This window comes from Myotis myotis, unplaced genomic scaffold (genome assembly GCF_014108235.1).
Source record: "Myotis myotis isolate mMyoMyo1 unplaced genomic scaffold, mMyoMyo1.p scaffold_m19_p_12, whole genome shotgun sequence".
Taxonomy (NCBI): Eukaryota; Metazoa; Chordata; class Mammalia; order Chiroptera; family Vespertilionidae; genus Myotis; species Myotis myotis.
The window spans coordinates 31840839-31863437 of record NW_023416316.1 but is presented as its reverse complement, the minus strand read 5'-3'; the positions used below and the strand labels follow the sequence as shown (position 1 = coordinate 31863437).

At 40.1% G+C, this 22599-nt stretch overlaps 2 protein-coding genes across 14 annotated transcripts in view; one reads left to right on the top strand and one right to left on the bottom strand.

The window, feature by feature from the left end:
- Positions 1–1698: 1698 nt before the first annotated feature.
- HNRNPK (heterogeneous nuclear ribonucleoprotein K) lies at positions 1699–13782 on the bottom strand. 12 transcript variants are annotated; one of them, XM_036330691.1, is made up of 17 exons: positions 13645–13780; positions 11706–11779; positions 11520–11624; positions 11081–11178; positions 10390–10446; positions 8878–8921; positions 7935–8007; positions 7368–7439; positions 6758–6871; positions 6251–6379; positions 5318–5625; positions 5130–5184; positions 4753–4836; positions 4468–4483; positions 4309–4391; positions 3753–3922; positions 1699–3031 (listed from the first exon to the last, which is right to left on the bottom strand). In XM_036330691.1, exons 3-17 carry the CDS (start codon positions 11575–11577, stop codon positions 2998–3000), a joined length of 1395 nt encoding a protein of 464 aa, XP_036186584.1. In that variant the 5' UTR covers positions 11578–11624; positions 11706–11779; positions 13645–13780; the 3' UTR covers positions 1699–2997. The 12 variants fall into 12 exon arrangements, with proteins under 12 accessions (XP_036186584.1, XP_036186579.1, XP_036186585.1 ...); XM_036330686.1 differs by having other exon boundaries at positions 11520–11604; XM_036330692.1 differs by lacking the exon at positions 13645–13780 and adding an exon at positions 13299–13431.
- Positions 13783–13817: 35 nt separating this feature from the next.
- RMI1 (RecQ mediated genome instability 1) overlaps positions 13818–22599 on the top strand; it is a 53525-nt gene continuing 44743 nt past the window's right edge. Inside the window, exon 1 of one of the 2 annotated variants that reach the window (XR_004971251.1) lies at positions 13818–14023. The gene's annotated coding sequence lies outside the window, so the exon portion shown is untranslated. The remainder of the gene's footprint in view (positions 14024–22599) is intronic. The other variant, XM_036330683.1, reaches the window with a different exon arrangement.

Sequence of the window (22599 nt, the reverse complement as noted above, 5' to 3'; positions counted from 1 at the left end):
CCGTAATTCATTTTGAGTATTAACCTAAGACACTGGAAAACAAACCACTGAAATGATTGAGAAAAACTGTTATAGTTCACTTTTTCCTAAAAGATTCAGTCTCTGTGTATACCAGAGGTATCAGTGATTAAAGATTTAGGAATAACTGGATCATTCAACACAATGAAAATATTTTCCATTATGGTCTCATTGTAAAGGCAAACTATAATGTGAATAGGTAAAGGTTTCAAATTGTTTATTCCTATAAAATGAGTGGGAAATGTCCAGCCATGGCCTTATATGGCCTGTGAAATCATTTGGTCTGGCCCTGCCAAGGCATTAGGGGTGAATTAAGTAACTGTTTGACCAAATATAGCAAGCTAATTTTTAAGTTGATAATTTTGTATGGCCTCTGAATGATATTATATCCAAATGACCCTTGGCAGAAAAAAGGTTTTCCACCCCTGCTGTAAAACCTTGGTGCAACCCGATTTCTGTTGTTATTTTGGTAATTGTCAAAGCTAAGCTAAAAATGTTTTGAAACCTTCCATGTTTATATTTCATTATTTATAGTGAGGAAAAATACCAATTTGTTGTTCCTCTTATTTATGCATTTATTGGTTATGTGAACTGGGATTGAACCCACAATCTTGGGGTTATCAGTACAACACTATCTGATTGAGCTACCCCAACAAGGGCTGTTTACATTTTTAAAGTAGCAAATCAGTGTATGTACTTCTTATAAAATTTGTTTGATATTGTGTTCAATAATTCTAAACTTCAGAATTTTTTTCAATTTAACTCAAACCCCAGCCTAAGTTCAAACACCCTTTAACCAGTGCAAAAGGCCTCTCCCTCTCAGTTGTAAACTTATCAATGCCAGATAGTCTCTAATTCTTTTAGGTTCAAGTGTTCCAAGTCTGAATTGTTTGTGGAAGGCAAAAGTTACTCATATATTTACATAACTAATTTTTGAATGGCTAATGAAAGCTTTGAAAACCAGTGTTCACTCCAGGAATGCTTTCCACAGGCTGGAATAACTTGACTACATGTCATCCCCCCCACCCCCCTTTTTTTTTCTGGGGAGGACTCATTTCAACACCAGCAGGCTGTACTAGCCTAAACAATCCCAATGTGGCAACTCAGCCTGACTTCACCTCTGGGGAAACCTTACAAGTAGTATTCACTAGTTTTAAGCAATGTGACATCATGTACACTTCACTATCAAAAGACCACTCAATTCCTCTCTCCTAAAAGGGGTGTTACTGAAATACTAATAGCCTTAAATGGCATATTTGCATGTATCATTATGTATTCAAGAAAAACTGCCCACTTTTCTATTATACACAAATTTCTTTCCTAAATATAAGAAAGTGGAACTATCCCCATGAACCCTTTTCTATATAACTGAGTTCTCATGCCTTCTGGATAGTTGGAGGCCAATAGGCAAGTATTTTAGGAATTTATGAATCAGGAACCATATACTAGTTATTTTAATATCCTCAAACATCAAACTAGAACTAATTCTATAGATAGAAACAAAAGGTTCAAAAATTTATCATGTAATGGGAGAACAGGAGCTGTAAAATTGCACGAATCAGCTCCCATTATGCGATACTCCCTCTTTAAGATTAATAGCCCAACTGCCGAAATTCTGTCTTTACCACCCCTACCAGATTCCATTTATAAATGCTAGAAAAACACTTCACACAAAAAATATGTAATTTAAGATTACTATATTTCCTTACAAGAGGAACGGTTTAACAAATTTTAACAGGTGTCAATCAACCCTTGCTCAAATCGGGCACACGTCAAATCTAGCATTATGGGAATTTTATTCGGAAGTGAACTTAACTATTATTAATACAAACGTCAAGATACTACACAAAACATCCACAGGAACTTTTTTCCCTTTTTTTTTTTGACTTGTTCACAAACATTTCCTACATAATCCAACATACAACAAAGAAATGGTACATCTTTTTCTTTCATTTTGCATACAATGGAAAAACAAGAATATATATATATTTTACAAAGTTTAACTAATAGACACTAAGCAGGCTGACAGTTTAAATTTGTTAAGAAATTATCTAATAAAAAATAACCAGAATTTATTTAGCATCAGTCACTTCCATAACCAAATATTACTCCGATTAATAAAACTTGCTATCAGGCTTCTGGTATACATTTATACCTTACTTAATTTTTAGTACTGCTCCCCATCTTGGTTCTTTACAATTACTAACATAGGAAACTGTTGCAAAGTAGGGGCATTTACAAAAACAAAATCCCCAGCTTATTATAAGCATGAGTGGGGTATGATGGAATTTCTTCCCAAGCAATGGACATTCAAACCATCCAGAAATCACCAGAACTGAATTTGCAAAGATTATTATTTTTTGCCTAAGTCCAAGTCCAACAGAGGAGCTGAAAATCAAACTTAGTGTTTAGTTGGGGGTAGGTTGGGGAATTCAGCCATTTGAAAAATGACCATCTTAAAAAAAAAAATGACCACCAAAAATAGGTTCACTAAATTTATTTTAAAAATCATAAAACGTTTCTTACAAAAGAGCATTACATTCTGCACACTGCTCTGAATAGATGCCAGGGACATATGGACTATTATTACTTTTCTTCCCTGTCCCACCCCCCCCAAATGTTACAGTGACCACAAAGCAAAGTGTTCACAATAATTACATAGGGGGAATTTTCTAACCACCAACAATGAACAAAAATTAAAATTCACTCACTCTGCTGCTGTTTCAAAATTTCAATGTTAGTTTTTGCACACCCTCCCCCCCCACCCTGTTTGTAAGGAACTAAAACATTACATCTGGTGAACAGCAAAGATTTCACTACACCTCAAATGCAGAACACCTATGAAGCAGAGGAATGTTGGCTTTTTAAACAGAAGCAGATAAAAAAAAAAAGATGCAGGACTCCTTCAGTTCTTCACTAGTCTTAGAAAAACTTTCCAGAATACTGCTTCACACTATAAAAAAGAAAAAATATCTTGCATTAGAATCCTTCAACATCTGCATACTGCTTCACACTATAAAAGAAAAGAAAAAAAAGTACGAATTAGAATTTTTGTTCGTAACATCTTCATCAACATTAAGACAATTTCAATGCTAAATTAAAGCGATAAGCATGTCCATTAATAATTAGAAATAAGAATTAAAACAGCAATTACAAATTAGAGCAATGTAAAATTCAAGAAAAAAAAAGATTAATAGTGAACCAGACATTAGTAGAGCAGAATTAAGAAAATGAAACAAAAAGTTGTTAATATTTGGTAGAAAAAGACAAGAAATGCCAGTGAAGGTGTGAAATGCTGCATTTTACAGCACCAATCATTTGTCCTGTAGAGGCATGGCCTGTGCCATATGGCAGACTGTGATTTGTTGTCGATTTAGTTATCTAAAAACAACAAAATCACTAGTCTTCCACACAGAACTAGACCAACATCCACTGAATCTTCTATATTTTCTACAGGCTTTGTATAATTTATAACAAGTGGTTTTGGCAGCAGTTTTCACCAGAGAAATGAGAAGTTTGCTTGGTTAAGGCTTCTTCCAGCAAGATTAGTACTGAATGTCTCCGTTTTTAGTAAGAAAGCAGAAGAAAATTAAAGCAAAACTATTAGAATGTTTAGAAGTTAGGTCCCCAAAAGGTTGAGACACCATGGCTTCTAAAAGAAAAATCAATTGAGAAGAAAAGCTTTTTAAAGTTTTAGTATGTGTAGGCTAACATAAAGCTAAACTTAAACTGACCTGTTCTGCAGCAAATACTGTGCATTCTGTATCTGGTCCTGTGTTCCTGTAATGGTAATGATCCGATCTTCGGACCCTTCTAAAGGCTCATCAATTTTGATCGAAGCTCCTGACTCATGACGAATTTGTTTAATCCTCTGACCACCTTTGCCAATTATAGATCCAGCCAGCTGAAAAGATTTTAAAAAACAAGCGTTTATGATATACTTTAAAAAAAAATCACATTACCTACATTTTAAAAGACCTTCAAGTTTAACTTTGTAGTTATTTATTCTGACTTTTAATCCTCCCCCCCACCCCCCGCCAGAACTAGTCAAGATTTGGGTTACAATGCAATTACTTCAACATTTTCTTAATGAATCAAGGGCTCAAAACCATCTAACAGCTTTTGATAGTAGTGGGCACCTTACAAATCCCAAATTGGAGGACATCTCACTGAAGTCCTTAAAAAACACAACTTTAATCCTAAAATGGAATATTTGTTAAAATCTCTTATAAGTTAGAGGACTTAAAATAATTCATTAAATGTTTATTGTAATACAGTAAAGATACTTACATCTTTGGGAATAGTTACTTGTGTTGTAATAATAGGTCCACCAAGATCACCATATGAGCCACGACCCCCTGCATAGGAATAATCTGATTTAAATGATGAGCATTAAGTTCTTTTAGAAAACATGAAATAATATTTGATTTCACAAAGGAGAAAACTTACCATATCCAGAGCCACCCTAAAAATGGAAAGAAAAAATAGAATATTACTTTGCTTTCAAGACTATTTTTCAGATATCTTAGTATTCCTAAAACTCCTCAGTTTAGGAAACCAAAGTCCCATATGCTCCCTAGTAAGTATATTTCAGAAGACAACCCTTAGGGCAAGAAACTACTCAGGTACACAGCATTTAAAGAAAAATATTAAGGTGAAAAAAAGACACTTATTAGTGACTGGCAAACATCTTAATTATTCCTGATATGAGTGCAAACAGCCAGGATACTCAACCTGTGGTTCATAAGCCATCTGCCATTCTGAAGGGCTCCATGTATCTATTGCAGAGTCCCATGTTTCATCGGCACTGAAACCAACCTGTGTTGAGACAAAGAACTGTTAACATGAACCTGGCAGAGTACTTTTGCCATAGTTATTGCTTTTATATGCCCAATTTATATTTCTACATTACATACTTTGGGGAATAATGATGGCTCAATAAAGTCTTACTAGTCCGGCAAAGAAAAAAATGATGTAAGTGGCTATCTAAGGAGTGAATCTGTAAGACAAGCTTTTCCAGCAAGATTTTCGGGAACAAAAATGTTCACTATACCATACTTGTAGATGCCTTACGCACTAAAATATAATTGATGATAAATGAAAATTCTTACCATGCCATCATAACGATCTCCAGGTCTTCCTCTCCTGTCATAGGCCATTAGATCCCTGCAAACACAGTACTGGTTGTAATCTCAGTTTACTGACATCACACACATCAAATAAAGAAAGTCTAACCCCGATCACCCCCTAAACTGCAGCCTCTTGTATGTTAGTAATATGTAGATGAAAAGGAACTTACCCTCCTCTAGGTGGTGGTGGTGGAGGAAGAGGAAGATTGCGAGCTCTGCTACCACCCCGGCCACCTCGTCCAGGAGGAGGGGGAGGAGGTCCTCGCCGAGGGCTCATATCATCATAATCTCTTCTAGATGGAGGCATTGGGCGCCCACCCCGACCAGGAGGCATTCTGTCAAAACCACCTCTTCCCCGCATGGGAAATCCCACAGGACGGCCACGGCGGTCATCAAACATCATTGTAAAGCCACCATAATCATAAGTTTCATCATAAAAGTTGGGATCATAAGGCTGTGCACGTCCTTTGATGGGCGACTAAAACAAAAACAGCAATATTACACACCAAAGAAAAACAGACTTGATAACCACTCTTTTTACAAACAAAATATCTAAAGTCCTCTTATTTTTCCTGCGAGGTACTTCAGACGGGACAGGAATATAGGCAAAAACAGGAATATAGGAAATAACTGGAAAGAAAGGCATTATTTTTTGTGAATCCTAAAGAAAAAGTGAGCTTTACTGCTTGGGGGAAGAAGTAGCAGCTTGCTACTTTTACCAGACTATCTTAAGGGACTACAACCCCTTTTATGTTTCACAATGGAGTCTATGAAATGACCACTCAGAGGGATAAAAGGTTCAGTATGTTGGGTGAGCCTGTAACCCATACGAACACTACTGAACACTATCAGTTGGAAGCTCTGTGCAATGTAGTACTGTAGCAATTTCCTTTGAAGGACTAAAGGCTATAAAAATCCCACCAGCAATCAAGACAGTTCTCTAGTCTCTCAAATTATTTCTAAATTAAAGTAATAGCTAGCTAAAGATAGGGGGATTGAAAATTGCTAGGGAAAGGACAAAAGACATTTGTCTAAATATTCTGAAATATTTTGACATCTATGTTTCAAGAAGTTAAACATGAACATAAACATTCTTAAGGTACCTCTGATATAAGATCAAGGATGATCTTTATGCACTCTACAACCCTATCAGGTTTTCCTCCAATAAGAACGACTCTGTCAGTGGAATGAGGACAGCATTCCTGGAAAAGCTTGATTGTTGTCTGAGTGTTCTGTATTAAAAAAGAAAAAAAAAAAGCATTAACCAAAACAAACAAACAAAAACCACCCCAACAAAACAAAAACAAGGAAGTACACTAAAGAGGTTAGTAAACCTAGGAAGGTTCAGATAAACGTATCGATCTTAAGTAAACCCACTCCTCTCCACCCCAAATTTTGTTGGTAACCCTAGGACTTTTTTTTTTTTTTTTTTGGGGGGGGGGCGCGAAGCACGCCAAAACAATGTGGTCAGGCCTTATTGTGGTATTTCAACAGCAAATGTGATGAGGAATCTCAGGGAAGAAACTCAGAAGGGTAACAGAAGCAAGGCCACTACACCAAGTCTATATGAAAAACTATTTTCCAGTAAAAGCAAATAAAAGTGCCTTTACCTCTCGAAGTTCTTTGATTTTAGCACCTTTGACCCCAATAATCCCTCCTGCCAGACTCTGATGAATCAACAGTCTCAATTCGCAGTCAAAGTCGCTTCCTTTATAGTGTTGGTACTGCAGAGGGAGAGTTATAAAATTTTAGTTCCAAATTAAGGATTTCCCCAATACACACTTACTGCTATAAGCATAACATACTGTTGCAGTGAGCAACCTGAATTTATATTTCAATAACTTTACCAGTTATGTGCTTATTATCCTCAATAGCCAGGCCCAAAAAGGACATTCTGCACCACCTTAAAAAACTATTTTATTTTCAGGTCCTGCAACACCATACCCACACTGCAGCCATTTAGCATGTCGCTGTTACTACAATATTATTATTAACATTCAAATAACATCATAATATAAATGACTGCAAAGCACTTTGCAAATGTAGTTAATTCCCACTGCAGCATGGAGCAGGGTCAACAGTGAGTTGTAAGACCATTCATTTATCATGTTTTTAAGCCTTTTTCTATAGAGACCGGAAAAGCACACTATGTTAAAAATAAAATTAATCCCATGGGCCAGGCTCCATACTTCAGTGGGGTTCAATGGCACTATGACATACATTTAAGCATTCCACAGCATCAGATTCGAGCGGGAGCTGGCTGGTTGCAGTGGGTGATGGCAACTGCAGGCCCTGAAAGTAGAAAAATAAGAGTAATAGGTTAAGTGTCTAGTGTGATCAGGCTATTGTCGCATATATTGGTAAAGCTACTACAACATATTTCACATCTACATCATTAAATAGCGAGAAACTACACTAATCTACACTAAGAACGTACAATGGTTTTCTCTATACACTACACATTATTACAGAACTTAAAAATCCTCAAATTTAACGAAACAAAAACAAAACAAAAAATCTCCTCTAAAACTAAAAGCCCATAAAATATATGCTAAACCCATGAAAATGCATGACCACAGATATTTTTAGTTCAGATTTACTCCGTTGTGGTCGGACATTTTAAAAACAACGTGAATACAGCAACCCTGTATACTATAAAGCAGGTTGTACGATGCTGCTACTACCACAAAATGTTATACCCACTGTCTTTCCACCTCCCCCATTAGGTCCCAACAAAACATACTTTAACCCTCCCCAGTCAACAAATACATAAAAGAATGAGCCTACCTCTTCCAAGGTAGGGATGATTTTCTTCAGAATTTCTCCAATTGTTTCAATATCAGCACTGATACTCAATATGCTGTCAAACATCACAAATACCAGATAGTACAAAAAAAGTTGGAAAAGAAAAATGAGTTTTGTGTTTATCACTAGTTTCATACAAACTTTTCCAGAGAAGTAACATTTAATACTCCCCATTTAAAGTAGCCTATTTATAGGTTTACACATGCATTTTTGTTTTATGCCCAATACAGACATGATAACAATATTAGGAGACTTGGAGAGAGACAGAGAGAATGGGCTCTTGGAAGGGCTCAGATTAAGTGGGCAATAAATTGACCAGAACTGAAGCAGAGTTGAATATTTATGTTCCCCGCCACCACTAAGTTAATTAAGGATACCCTCGCTGTTACATTGGTAAAACTGGCACACCTTCTCTTAGGCAAAGTGGGGAATATGCAAGTGGTGAACATTATATTTGGAGTAAGGTTATGGATACCAGTTAGAAATTAGATCACTAATGGGCTCTGCAAGAAAACAAATACAAATGCAAGACAAAACAAAGACAATACAAATGAGAAGTGAAGGAAAGTGAACCAGAGTTAGCATTTCATCAGAAAAAATTATGAACAGGCAAATGTTGGGAAGCAAGGTGGGCCACAAAGACAGAGCGAGAGACTATTTTGGTAACAATTTGATTTACAATGCAGCAAATATGCAACACTTGAAGCTGTGCTCCTTCCATCGAAATAAAATTAGTGGATCGTTTGGGTGGGCAACTCACGGTAAAAGTTCAGTGACAAAAAGACTTAATGGGGAAAATAAGACAGAAACTTGAAAAACAATACACCGTCTAAAGGGGATACTATTTAATTATATAAAAGGCAGGTAATAAAATACATTTCTCTCTTTCTAATCAGGCAGTGAGGCATAAACTGTTGGGACATACCGCTCGGGGCCACTGCTGTCTGGGACTGAAACACTGGCATTGTACTGCATTGGTCATTGGCGTTCGTGGATGTTGGCATTGGGCATGGGCATTCAATCAGAAGTTGTCAAGTATGGTACCCGTTTGGCAACGAGCACATTTTTGGGCATAGCCAACCAGGGTTTTCACATGGGCGTTCAGGGGCGGATGGGCCAACGTCATGGTGGGCAACGCAGGGGTAAGTCGATCCAGTACATGGGCAACGGAGATATATGGCCAAAAAAACAAGGAGAGGGAAAAGGGGGAAAAGCAATAAATTTTAATTTAATACAAACTATACTCATACTCTCAATTAATGAAAACAAGTTTAAGTTGTTCTGAAGACTAACACAATAATGGACTTCTCTATATCTGACTGTGGCTTAACATTTAAGGACCTTAAATGACGGTACTATTTTTTTTTTCTTTTTAAGAAAACAAACGATGTTTCAGTAGCAGGCTGGCTCATGAGGGTAGACACAAAACCTGTCATGACTCAGTTTACTCAAGTTCTTGAGGAACGGGGAAATTAATAACCCAGATAATTATACAGAACTTCTGGATTAAGAGGAGAGAGGTTTATAAAAGACAAAACAAAAATTCCCACACCACCAAAAACCCTAACTCTTAAAAGACTAGTTGGTTTCCTGGAGGTTTAAAAGGCATTCCTAGATCCTAACAGGCAAGTTTGTAAAATTTTAAGCAAATTTTCAAGTTCAGTTTACAGTACTCAAGAGGAACATACAAAGATCTGCGACCAAGAGAGAAATGAAATACTGTAAGTATTCAACACAAAGTTATTATTTGCCTCCATTTCAGCAAGAAAACATTTAAGAGCGTGTTCACTATGAGAAAAAAAATTTTTTTAAAAGGAATTTAGGTGTAGCGAAGTCCTATAAATATGCTTACTTCTGGTGATACCAACATTTAATGTGTCTAATCACAAGAGTCAACCCACTATAAAATATTAAGACTAAAATCAATGGCACTGACATAAGGTTTCCCAATCTTAAAAGTGCCTTCTCTTCTTTACCCATATTTAAATCATGCAAGCTCAACATTAATTTGTTTGTGTTCCATGTGCAAGCTGTTAAAACAGATGGACGATTAAAAAAAGGGAATAAAAATTTCTGAGTTTAATCAGCCACCTGCAATGGCTTTCAGTAACACTGTAATTGATTCACACACATGGGAAATGATGCAATTAAGGGTCTTTACACTGTCGTTATTTCTAATTAAGATGTTATCCTGCCTGAAGTGAATAATTTGGTGCAAAGTTATTAGAAAGTGAAGAGGTTTAATATAGACCTCACCACCCAACCCAATCCAAACTTTGTTAAATAAGGAATGGCAAACCTTGAAATTATCTATGAAATTGATTATTATAAATGGCATGTATCTAAACTATTAAGTGATTTCTATGATGCAACTCTTTAAATTTCTACGAACATAAACTGAAGCTGGAGTAGTAGTTTTAAACTCTTTAATACTTACGTCTGTACGCAGAGCCTTAATATTCTTGCCTCCTTTTCCAATCACTGCCCCAGCATTCTGGAAAAAGTAAAAAGACAGATTAATTTTGCCCCTTCCTTCCTGTGTTCTCAAGCTTTAAGCAAGAAAAATATAAAAATAAATAAAAAATTTAGCCCTTCTCACTTTTTCTTGTTATAGGGCTAAAAATCTATTTGGGGCATTAAAAATAATACAGTAAAAAACAAACAAAAAACCCCCAAGGCAGAAATTTTAAATATTTAGAATGTCAGTATACACTGAACTTATTAAAACTTTAGCACTGATTAATTTCACAGTACCCATCTGTAAAACAAATATAAATATTATTTATAGTAGATACCTTTTCATTGTTACCTGATAGTATCAAGTGAACTGCCAAATTGCTTTCTAATAAATTTGCAATGCAATCAAGACCCATTAATGCTTTAAGGATTACCCACACCCTTCTCCTAGTTTAACCTGTTAAGTTGCTCAATATATTAAGGGATTTCATTTTAATTATTACACAAACAAACAAACAAACAAAAAAACAAAGCCACCACATGGCCTACAAGTCCTTGTGGAGCCACACAAATCTTTCATATTCTTCAACCTTTAAGGCTTTGAAGGCTTCCAAGAAGGCCAAACCAGAACTTAAAACCCATTTTCAATTTTCCAAGAATAAAATGAATACCTTGCTCTGAAGCAGAATGCGTAATTCAACCATCTCATCAGTGTTCCTAGATCTTTTAAAAGCTTGTTCCTCTTCCATATCTTCTGCAGGGCGTTTACCTAGAAATCAACAGTTGCAAATTTCAAAGAAAGCACATCTTCAAAAGGCATCTTTAATCATAAAGTTTTAATTTAACTAACTTAAGCTTAAATTAGAGAAAGCAACTATATCTTAAGAGATTTGTTGCTAATTGTAAGTTTGTTTTAAAAAGGCTGAAGGCACTCGGATTCTTTGACTTTTAAATATGAATCAAAGCATGCTCCCTTTCAAGTTTTCTAAACACAAAACATGGGAGTAAGGATTACTTTTAGTTCATAAATAAAAGCCAAGCTGTAATTCACAGGGATCTCAGACTAAACACAGATAAAAATATAAAATTGTTAAAATTAAAATGTCTTACCAAATTCACCGTTGGTTTCGGTGTTGGGGAAGGTTTCCTCTGGCTGTTCAGTTTCCATTTTCTTGGATTATATGGACACACCAATCTGTTAAAAAAATAAAGAAGCTAGTCCATTCGGCTTATTGAAAAGTAATCTGTAGCTAAATATTTTTAAAAAGCAAAGACAGGACTGTTTCTAGAACGTACCAATTATATATCCTTGCAGAGCAGAACTGAAGTGTTCTGGGCGGGACCACCTGACACCCTAGTGCTGCAGTAGCCTACAAAAACCAACACAAATCAGTTTTGCCTTTGGTTGCCGATTACTAGATACTAACAAACCCAGATCTGAACATAACAACCTAAAGAGCCATTTCTTCATTTTAGGGTCTTAAGCCCTCCAATAATTGCCTTAAAAATCCAAAACAATATTAGTTTTTTCTTTTACAAAGGAAAGAACACTAAAGCCACTGGACCTAGTCCCACTTCAGAAACTAGTTATTTTACGTAATACACACATATAAAAACAAAGGCACATGCATCAGCCCACGAACCTCAATTCTGTCCCCGAAAATGTAATTTATACAAAGATATATAACAAAGCTAGTTCTATAGAGCAGCGCCACACCGCCCGGACTACTCGATCATCTGCGTTAACCGAGTCCTTCAACACTACCTACCAAGGTGTTTTACGCGACGTTACAAAGGGCGCAACCTAACAATTACACATCTGCAACCAGACTGGCGACGGGACTGCAGCCTTTTATCGCCCCTCGCAGGAATGGCAGAAGGCGGCGACATGTGGCCCCGCTTAAAAAAAAAAAAAAAAGAGAGAAAAAGGCGGGGGGATACCTAGGCAGCCTAACGCTTAAAAAGGGCAGCACTTATGCCGTCCATAACGTTTGCCGACAAACCACTCTTCTAAGGACTCACTGAAACCCTCTTTCGGGCCCGTCAGTCAGTTCTATACGGAGGTATGGCGGCAGACTTGGATAAAGGAATTTAAAGATCATCTATAAAAAACACCACCACCACGCCGACGCGGGGTCTGGCTACAAAAAACAAAACCACGTTGATGCGGTCCTTCAATCACCATTCCTCCGGCCGCCACAATCGCTAAGTACGCGCGTGACGAGCCGAGGCCAACATGAACTCCCCTCCCGACTCCCGAGACCGGGATCGGCGGGAGCCGAGGAACAGGAGCCGAGAAAGCCGGAGGCGAGCGCAGAGGCGCCGCACGTCAACTCCCGGATCCGACAGGAAATGGCCGCCCTTGTAATGGCGACTACGTGCTACTAGGCGGAGCCGAGCGCCGACCCCCTCCCCCACCCACCACGCGGCCCCGAGATCTCGTCCCCGCACCCTCCCCCCACAGCGGGAGAGACAAAGCAACGGAGGCAGCCCCGACCCTCCGACCTCCCCGCTCCAGCCCCAAGCCCAGGCCCGCAGAACCGAAGCGCGGCGGGACCCACCAGAGACTGCGGCGATCTGTACCGCCCTCGGGTGCCGCCCGCCGGTCCCTTCTCCTTCCCTAACAAGAGGCCTAGTCCCCAAGACAACAAAACTAGAGCTCATCCTGCAGGCACATGCCTCGTAGCGCCCCGAAGCCTCCAGTACCCCAACGCGGACTGCGGATATACACTCAGGGAAATGGCGGAGGTGGGGGGAGGGGAACCGGGCAACGTTTCCTCGCCGAGAACCGGCCAACCACCAAGCAGCCCCCCAAACGCCTCCCTCAAGCGGCAAGATTGGCCTCCTACTTTCACCCTCACGCGCCGTCCGCCTAGCCCCGCTCCTCACCGCGCGAGGTCGTCGTCCCTATGCCGCCGCGCCGCCTCAACCGGTCACAGCTAGACAGAAAACGAGCGCAGGGCCCCACTCTCCCCCGCCTCCCGCGCTCTCCTACGCCGCCGCCGCGCCCGATTGGCTGCTTGGTGGAGCCTAGGCGAAGCGATTGGTCGAAGGCCGCGTCAATCAAAGCGCCAGAGGAAGGCGACACCCCCGCCTCCCACCGGTGCCTCCCTTCGGGCTGTGAGGCCGCTAAGGGCCCGAGGAAAACCGGACTTGGAGGAAGTCAACGCAGCCGTTAGGGAGGCCAATCCCCTGCCTGAGTCTGTAATACCCAAGTCCCAATAACCCCAATTACCTATAGGCTGTAAACAAGCGGGACGTAAGCAAGACGTAGAGGTTGGTGCAGCAGAGAAACAGAGGATAATGGCGTCTGCAGCGCTTTCGCCTGGAGCGCCCTCCTCCTTTCCCGTTCGCGCACTCACTAGCTGGGGGGGAGGGGAAGGATCTCTCGCGAGAACTCAAGCCGGTCCCGTTCACTAGTACAGGGAGGGGGCGGGAAAGGGGCGTTTTCGGCCCGAAGAAATCTTTTGGGTTTGGAGGAGGGGCGTGAGCTCGCGGCAAATCGGGCGGGAAGGGGCCAACTAGGATTAGCGCGCGCGCTGTTTCGGTTCCTGTTTTCTGAGTCGCGCGGCCAGGGAGCTGCTGTTGCACGTGGGGGATGGCGAGAGTCCCAGGTCGGTAGTAGGCTCAGACGAATGCCACCGTTTCCTCGGGCCACACTCGCGTTTCCCCCCTCTCTCCACACCCCCCTCCCGCCCGGGCCCCGGCTGCGGGGCGAGCTGCGGGTCGGTAAGTGCAGTCCGCCCGCCCGCCCGCCCACCCACCGGTCCGGCCCGGCCCGGCCCTTGCCGCGGACACCCGCTGTTGGTAATGGGCCGCAGCCCCGGTTGGGCGGGCGACGCGGGCGGGTCCGCGGGGTTGTGGCGGTGAGCCTCCGAGTCTTGGAGAACTTGTCCCTCTGGTTCCGACCTTGAGCCCGCATGTCCGGGGGATCCAGGCGTCTCTACAGGGCTACCGTTATGAAGAGATCTTTCATTCTATTCCTCTCTCTTTTTTTTTTTCTTTTTGTCAATGGGGCCTGCGATGCGAGTATTCTGTAGTGCCTTCGCTGCATTTTATCTGAAAATTTTCTGGAAGCAATATCGCGTTCATCCCAAGTGAATGCGAACATCAAAATACGCGTTCTGGTGGTTCACCTATTAAAGAGCTTACGGTGTGTCCAGGTATTCGGCGGTGATCAGAACATCAGAACCTCGCCGAGCGCCAGTGTTTCCGGTTTAGCTGTCCATCCAGTTTACACTCGCTTTGCGTTAGGTCACTTCTGGGGCCCCTGCGCTAAGCTTGGATGGTCTCCTTTCTGAAGGTCTCCCCGACTCCTGCCAAACCCGGGAAATCGCCCGGCGTGGTGGTGCCCAGTTCTCACATCACCGCTCCTCAACCCTCCTGGCTTCCTCTGCAACCCCAAACTCACACTTTAAAAGTGTTGTAATTTACACATAAAGCTAGATCCACCATTAGCAGAAGACACTCATCTCTGTGTATATTTGTAACGACAAATTTGCACTGATTCTTGATATTGTAACTTGATTTCCCTCTTGAGTAATTTACAAAATAGATGTAGCCAGCATCTATTTTAAACGGCTATGATTTCGTCTGTCCTTTATCTTTCTTTTACTTGCCTAATCAGGAAGAAAACTCAGAGGGAACTGAGGACTCCGTGAAGCAGCACTTACTGGCTGGGAGGACAGTTAGCTACTGCGAGAGCATAGTTTCTGGGATTGTGGAGTTTATAAAAGGTCTCTTTAAGTCAGCGGTTCTCAACCTGTGGGTCGCGACCCCTTTGAGGGTCGAATGACCCTTTCACAGGGGTCGCCTAAGACCATCGGAAAACACATATATAATTACATACTGTTTTTGTGATTAATCACTATGCTTTAATTATGTTCAATTTGTAACAATGAAATTGGGGGTCACCACAACATGAGGAACTGTATTAAAGGGTCGCGGCATTAGGAAGGTTGAGAACCACTGCTTTAAGTGGTAGTATAGTTTTTCTAATGGTCCCCACCAGGAAGAGTGTATCATAAGTCTTGTTGAGAGGTAAAACTTAACTCACATTTTGGTTCTATGATACATAGTTTAGATTTTCATTAAGTGTACAAGAATTGATGAGTATGTGTTGGCTGGGAATACTTGGGTTGTAGACATCTGTCCATTGGGATTAGGATTTGCAACATTTAATTGAATCTATCATTTAAAATCTGGGACATTTCACTAACACGAATGGGCACTTTTAGGGGCACTGTACTAATGATGCTTTCTTTCAAACTCGTATTTCTGTCGCAGCCATCATTTTCTGCCTCCGTAAGTAGAGATGAGGAATGAACAGGAATGCAAAGTGAGCAGCCCTATCCAGGAACTTCTTCCAATTTTACTGTCTTCTCATTGGACCCTAATTGGTGAAAGCTGTTACCTTTTCTAAATGCCATTGTTGCATGTTTTTGTTTTTTCCCTTTTCCACTTGTTTTCTTTCTTGTCTCTTATAATTTATTGTAAGTTTACCCTTTAAACTACAGGAAAATCTGTCTTTTCACTATCCTTTCATCCTCTCTGGTTTTCAGCCAAACTATATCATTACCTTTGCTCAGTCAAGGACTTGCCAAATTTATTGATACATTCAATGGCTCCTGTTTTGTGTAATGAACTATATGATCACTTTGGACTCCCAATGAAATCAGAGCTACTATTACTTAGGTGGGATTTACTTTTATTTATTTATTTTTAAATATGCTACCGATTTTGAGAGAGAGAAAGAAAGAAAGATGTGAGAGAAACATTGATCTGGCTCCAACAGGGATGAAACCCACAACCTGGGTATATGCTCTGACTAGGAATCGAGCTGGAGACCTTTTGGTGCACAGACTGCTGTTCAACCAACTGAACCACACTGTCCAGGGTGGGACTTACTTTAGATAAGCTAATATAATTGAGATTGTACATTGTCTGTCTGGGTGAGTATTTAAAATATCATAGCTAACATTTCCTGAATTCCCCACCATGTGCCAGATCTTGTGCTGGCAGTTTAATCATTATTTCAGTTCTGTGGGTAAGTTGTGGTTAACTTTGTTTTATGGATGAGGAAATTAAGACTAAGAGAAATTAAAGAACATGTCTGAGGCCACATAGCAGATTTGGGATTCAAACTCCTAAACCTATTCTCTTTCTGTTTTTTTTTCCTCTTACATTAGGTTATGGAAGATCCACAAATAGCTTCACTGATTACTTCTTTCTGATTTCAGTCATTACATGTAGTTGAGCCCTCTTCCTCTCCCCTCCCCCCCTCCTAATTTTCAGAAAGTATCTTGAAGTCATCCCAAATGAATTAAAGCACAGATTACCTTTACTTTTTAGATGAAGGTAGTGGAAACATTGAATGATTTAAGTCTCAGCCATTGGTTGAATGCTATATACAGTGCCCAAAAGGATAGCACTTCTGCCTCTTTTCCTATTTTTTAAAAAATTAAAAGCCTTAGCCAGTTTGGCTCAGTGGATAGTGTTGGCCCTCAGACTTAAGGATCCCGGGTTCGATTCCGGTCTAGGCTTTATCCTGGCCCTGGTTGGGGCTCATGCAGGAGGCAACCAACCGATGTGTCTGTCACATTGATGTCTCTCTCTGTCTTTCTCTCTTTCACTCTCTAAAAATCAATGGAAACATATCCTTGGGTGAGGATTAATAAAAAAAACCTTGAAATATCTTAAAATATGTGAGGCTCATTGAAAATTAATCTAGAAATCAAATATGCTTAAGTCTTAGTGATGAATGATAGAATTTTCCTACTCTTTCTGCTCAGTTCCTACAGTCAAGATCTCAAATGTAGATTATTGTGGTCAGCCAAGTTTAACATGCACAAAATATCAAAGTGTGTTTAAAAATTTTTTCATGATTACAGAATTAGTGGGGATTAAGATATGTGTAGTTTTATAATTGGCCTTTTCCCTAACAAAATAAAATATGAACATGTCATTAAACTGGCCTTAAAAATGTTTTTTTAAAGATGCTATTATCTTACATTTCATAGATTGTTGCTGTTTTTTCCCCCCACACTATAAAAACAATGACAAACACTCTGGCACCTAAGTCTGTAATTTCATTCCTGATTGTTTTCTTTTTTAAAAAAAATTAGTTTATTTTTTATATTTTTCTTATTTATTTAAAAAAAATCTTTATTGTTGAGATGATTACAGATGTCCCTCTTTTCCCCCCCATTATCCGCCTCCACCCAGTTCCCACCCCAGGCCTTCACCACCCTATTGTCAGTGTCCATATGTAATGCATACAAGCATATAAGATCTTTGGTTAATCTCTCTCCACCCCCACTCCTCCCTTCCCCCTGAATCTTTTTTTTTTAATTAAATCTTTATTGTTCAGATTATTACAGTTCTTCTTTTTTCCCCCCATAGCTCCCCTCCACCCAGTTCCCACCCCACCCTCTGCCCTTACCCCCCCTCCCCCACTGTCCTCATCCATAGCTGTATGATTTTTGTCCAGTCTCTTCCCGCACCCCCCACCCCTCCCAATAGTCAGTCCACTCCCTTTCTATGCCCCTGATTCTATTATATTCACCAGTTTATTCTGTTCATCAGATTATTTATTCACTTGATTTTTAGATTCACTTGTTGATAGATGTGTATTTGTTGTTCATAATTTGTATCTTTACCTTTTTCTTCTTCTTCCTATTCTTACCTTTTTCTTCTTCCTATATGAAACCTTTCAGCATTTCATATAATACTGGTTTAGTGGTGATGAACTCCTTTAGCTTTTTCTTATCTGTGAAGCTCTTTATCTGACCTTCAATTCTGAATGATAGTTTTGCGGGATAAAGTAATCCTGGTTGTAGGTTCTTGGCATTCATCACTTTGAATATTTCTTGCCATTCCCTTCTGGCCTGCAAAGTTTCTGTTGAGAAATCAGCTGACAGTCGTATGGGTACTCCCTTGTAGGTAACTGACTTTTTTTCTCTTGCTGCTTTTAAGATTCTCTCTTTGTCTTTTGCTCTTGGCATTTTAATTATGATGTGTCTTGGTATGGTCCTCTTTGAATTCCTTTTGTTTGGGGTTCTCTGTGCTTCCTGACTTGTAAGTCTATTTCACCAGGTAGGGGAAGTTTTCTGTCATTATTTCTTCAAATAGGTTTTCAATATTTTGCTCGCTCCCTTCTGGCACCCCCATAATTCTGATGTTGGTACGCTTGAAGTTGTCCCAGAGGCTCCTTACACTATCTTCATATTTTTGGATTCTTTTTTCTTTTTGTTTTTCCGGTTGGGTGTTTTTTGCTTCTTCGTATTTCAAATCTTTGACTTGATTCTTGCGATCCTCTAGTCTGCTGTTGGAACTCCGTATAATATCCTTCTTTTTTTTAAAATATATATTTTATTTATTTTTTAGAGAGAGGAAGGGAGAGGGATAGAGAGTCAGAAACATCAGTGAGAGAGAAGCATCGATCAGGTGCCTCTTGCACACCTCCCACTGGGGATGTGCCCGCAACCAAGGTACATGCCCTTGACTGGAACCGAACCCGGGATCCTTCACTCCACAGGCCGACGCTCTATCCACTGAGCCAAACCAGCCAGGGCTGTATAATATTTTTTATTTCAGTCAGTGAATGCTTAATTTCTAGTTGGTCCTTTTTCATATCCTCAAGAGTCTCACTAGATTTTTTGAGGGTCTCACTAAATTTATCGGCGGTTTCTAGAAAATTCTTGAAAAACCTTATAAGTTTGGTTTTGAACTCTATATCCAATAGTTTGCTTTCCTCCATTTCTGTCATTTGTGACCTGTTTCTTTGTCTCCGCATTTTTTAAAAAATATATTTTATTGATTTTTTACAGAGAGGAAGGGAGAGGGATAGAGAGTCAGAAACATCGATGAGAGAGAAACATCGCTCAGCTGTCTCCTGCACACCCCCTACTGGGGATGTGCCTGCAACCAAGGTGCATGCCCTTGACCACAATCGAACCTGGGACCCTTTAGTCCGCAGGCCGATGCTCTATCCACTGAGCCAAACCGGTTAGAGCTGTCTCCGCATTTTTTATGTTTCCCTGTGTTGGTAGAGTGGCTTTGTGTGCTAGGTATCCTATAGGGCCCAGTGGCTCAGCCTCCCCAGTTACTTGAGGTGGACACTCTTGGTGCTCCCCTTTGTGGGCTGTGTGCACAGTCTTGTTGTAGTTAAGCCTTGATTGTTGTAGGTATCACTGGGAGAAATTGACCTCTCGGCCAATTGGCTGTGAGAATCAGCTGTGTCTGCAGTGGGAGAACTTCTGTGCTGAAGACACCCTTCTGGGGCAAGACTTGCTTCAGTGGGGCTTTGGTGCTCACTGAGTCTGCCCCCTGAGTGTGTCTCTTATGGATCTGAGGAGTTGTAATCTGAATGGGCCCACTCTGACCACTGGGTACACTGGCTCTTGGATCTCTAAGGAGGTGCTAATTTAGCCTCTGCCTGAGGCTACCCAGCAGGAGCTATGGAGAGATCTGCAGATTCCTCTTCTTTGTTTGGGGTTTGGAGGTGCCCAGATGAGGCCCAGCTGTGAAGCAATGCAAGCTGCTGTGGGGCCTTGGGCCTTCTTTTGGAAGTTCTGGGTCTCTCTGACCCAGCTGCAGTTTGGTAATTTTCAGATTGCAAAGGGCCAGGCCTTTCATATGCAAAAGCCTCTGCTCACAGCTTGGGTGGGGTGGGGTCTCAGGGGATCAACAAGGCGGAGCAAGCAGCTATGGCTGCTCCCCAGTCCTACCCTAAGAGGCCCGGAGTCTCAGTTTCCCGGTAATCGCTGCAAGCACCTCTGAGAGAAAGCCGCCTGCGAGTTCTGACTGATGCCAGACAGTCCAGTTTCTCCCCATATGAGTCTGGGTTCCCAGAGACTCGCCCAGAACTGGAGTTCAGAACAGTCGGGATCTTGAGACTCCCTCCTGATTGAAAAAGACACCTGTGTCCTCAGTTGCTAGCCCTTTCCACGTGTGCCTCCGTACCTCTGCACTTTACTTCTGTACCTCCTCTGAGTCACAGTGTGCTTTTCTCTTTCCTTCTAGTTGTAGAATTTCCACTCAGCCAGCCTTCCTGTGGTTCTGGATGATGTCCATTTTGTCTTTTAGTTGTATTTTTGAAGTGGTTGTGCGAGGCAGCAATTTCCGGTGTTTACCTATCCCACCATCTTGGTTTCTCCTCCTGATTGTTTTCTTAAGATTAATTTTGTAAAGTAAAAGAAGTGCATTATATGGTACGAGCATTTCTTAATGTACAATTTAAAAATATATATATATATATACTTTTGAGGTAAAAGCTGTTTTTTGTATGTGTGCTGATGGGAAATTGTACTGCCTTCGCTAACATCTTCCCTCTGAGTTGCTTCTACCTGCAGTAACTATGGTTACTCAATTTCCTGAGAAAGGTAGAAATGAAAACCTTAGGAATTATCTGAAGGGGAAGATGAAAATAATAGGATTTACTAAATTATTAAAGGGCTCAGTTATTGAAATCTAGTCTAAATATAATACAGATCCCACATGTTAATACTTTTTTTCATTTGATTAAAAATTTTAATAAGCTTTTCTTTGTAACCTGTAGAAAAAACAATCCTAGTATACATAGAATTATTTATTTTTTTGTTAATCCTCACCCGAGGATATTTTTCCATTGATTTTTAGAATGAGTGGAAGGGAAGGGGAAAGATAGAGAGGAAGAAATGTCAATGGGAGAGAGATACATCGATTGATATGAATAGCCTACTTCTAGACCAATGATGGCGAACCTATGACACGCGTGTCAGAGGTGACACACGAACTCATTTTTTTGGTTAATTTTTCTTTGTTAAATGGCATTTAAATATATAAAATAAATATTGAAAATATGTCTTTGTTTTACTATGGTTGCAAATGTCAAAAAATTTCTATATGTGACACGGCACCAGAGTTAAGTTAGGGTTTTCAAAATGCTGACACGCCAAGGTCAAAAGGTTCACCATCACTGTTCTAGACCATACTATATGTACTATACATATTATGTAGGCCTCATTTCCATTCTCCATAGGCCATAGGTAGGTGGTGGTTGAAACATATTTTGGCCCAGTTTTAGCAAAGAGTCTTTTTCTAGTTCTACCCTATAATTGGCATGTTGAACCCTTGGAGCTTTGGAGCTGTAGCCTACACACTGCTTTTAGTCCTTTTTTCTTTAGGTTTTTAGTACCCACTCAATGTTTCTCTGTTTTTGGCCCACAAAGATCTTATTCTTTGTTATGGAGTGTAATCTATGTATTAAAAGTTTTATTCCAGTATATCTTTCTAGAGGTGATTTAGGCATATACAAGGAAATAGAAATATGCCTGTTTTCCTTTCATTTGTACACAAAAGTTAGCACACTGTTTTGCTTTCCTTAGCAATAAGTTAGGAAATACTTCCATTTAAATCTAAGAGCCAGTAATTATAATGATCTTAACTCCTTTAAAATATTATTCATGTAATTCTCACAACAACTATAACTACTTCTTTCAATTTTAACCATGTGTTAATAATATGACCACTTGTTTAGGGTGACAGAGTTTGTAAGTGAAAAATAATTGGCACCACCCTAACTGGTTTGGCTCAGTGGATAGAGTGTTAGCCTGCGGACTGAAGGGTCCCAGGTTTGATTCTGGTCAAGGGCATGTGCCTTGCTTGCGGGCACATCCCCAATAGGGAGTGTGCAGGAGGCAGCTGATCGATGTTTCTAACTCTCTATCCCTCTCCCTTCTCTGTAAAAAGTCAGTAAAATATACTTTAAAAAAAACTGGCACCATAGTTGTACTCTGAACCACTAGATTACTTACTAGTACTGGCTCTCCTAGCTCTTTTATTTAAAAAAATTGTTTGCATAATAAAGAAACTTTACTTTTTAACCAATAATATGAAACAAGTTCTTGAGTTGTCATCTAGTAATTTTGTGTAAGGGAAACTAAAAGCAGCCCAAATAATTATACTACTATTCATTGTTCTAACACTTAGAAAGTATTATTTTAGGCTGGGTGATGTTAATAAAGGTTACAAGTAACTATTTACTCCTTTTTTAAAAAACAAACAAACAAATAAACAAACATGTATGTTTTTATTGATTTTAGAGAGGAAGGGAGAAGGAGAGATAGAAACATCAACAATGAGAGAGAATCATTGATCTGCCGCCTCCTGCATGCCCCACACTGGGGATCCAGCCTGCAATCTGGGCATG

What these genes read in the sequence shown, in the direction of transcription:
- HNRNPK (XM_036330689.1), bottom strand. Translation starts at nt 11,577, where the DNA reads ATGGAAACTGAACAGCCAGAGGAAACCTTCCCCAACACCGAAACCAAC. An exon ending in TCATCCCTACCTTGGAAGAG is followed by an intron (nt 7,440 to 7,934) that starts GTAGGCTCATTC and finishes TTCTACTTTCAG; the next exon opens with GGCCTGCAGTTGCCATCACC. An exon ending in GAGATCGTTATGATGGCATG is followed by an intron (nt 4,837 to 5,129) that starts GTAAGAATTTTC and finishes GTCTCAACACAG; the next exon opens with GTTGGTTTCAGTGCCGATGA.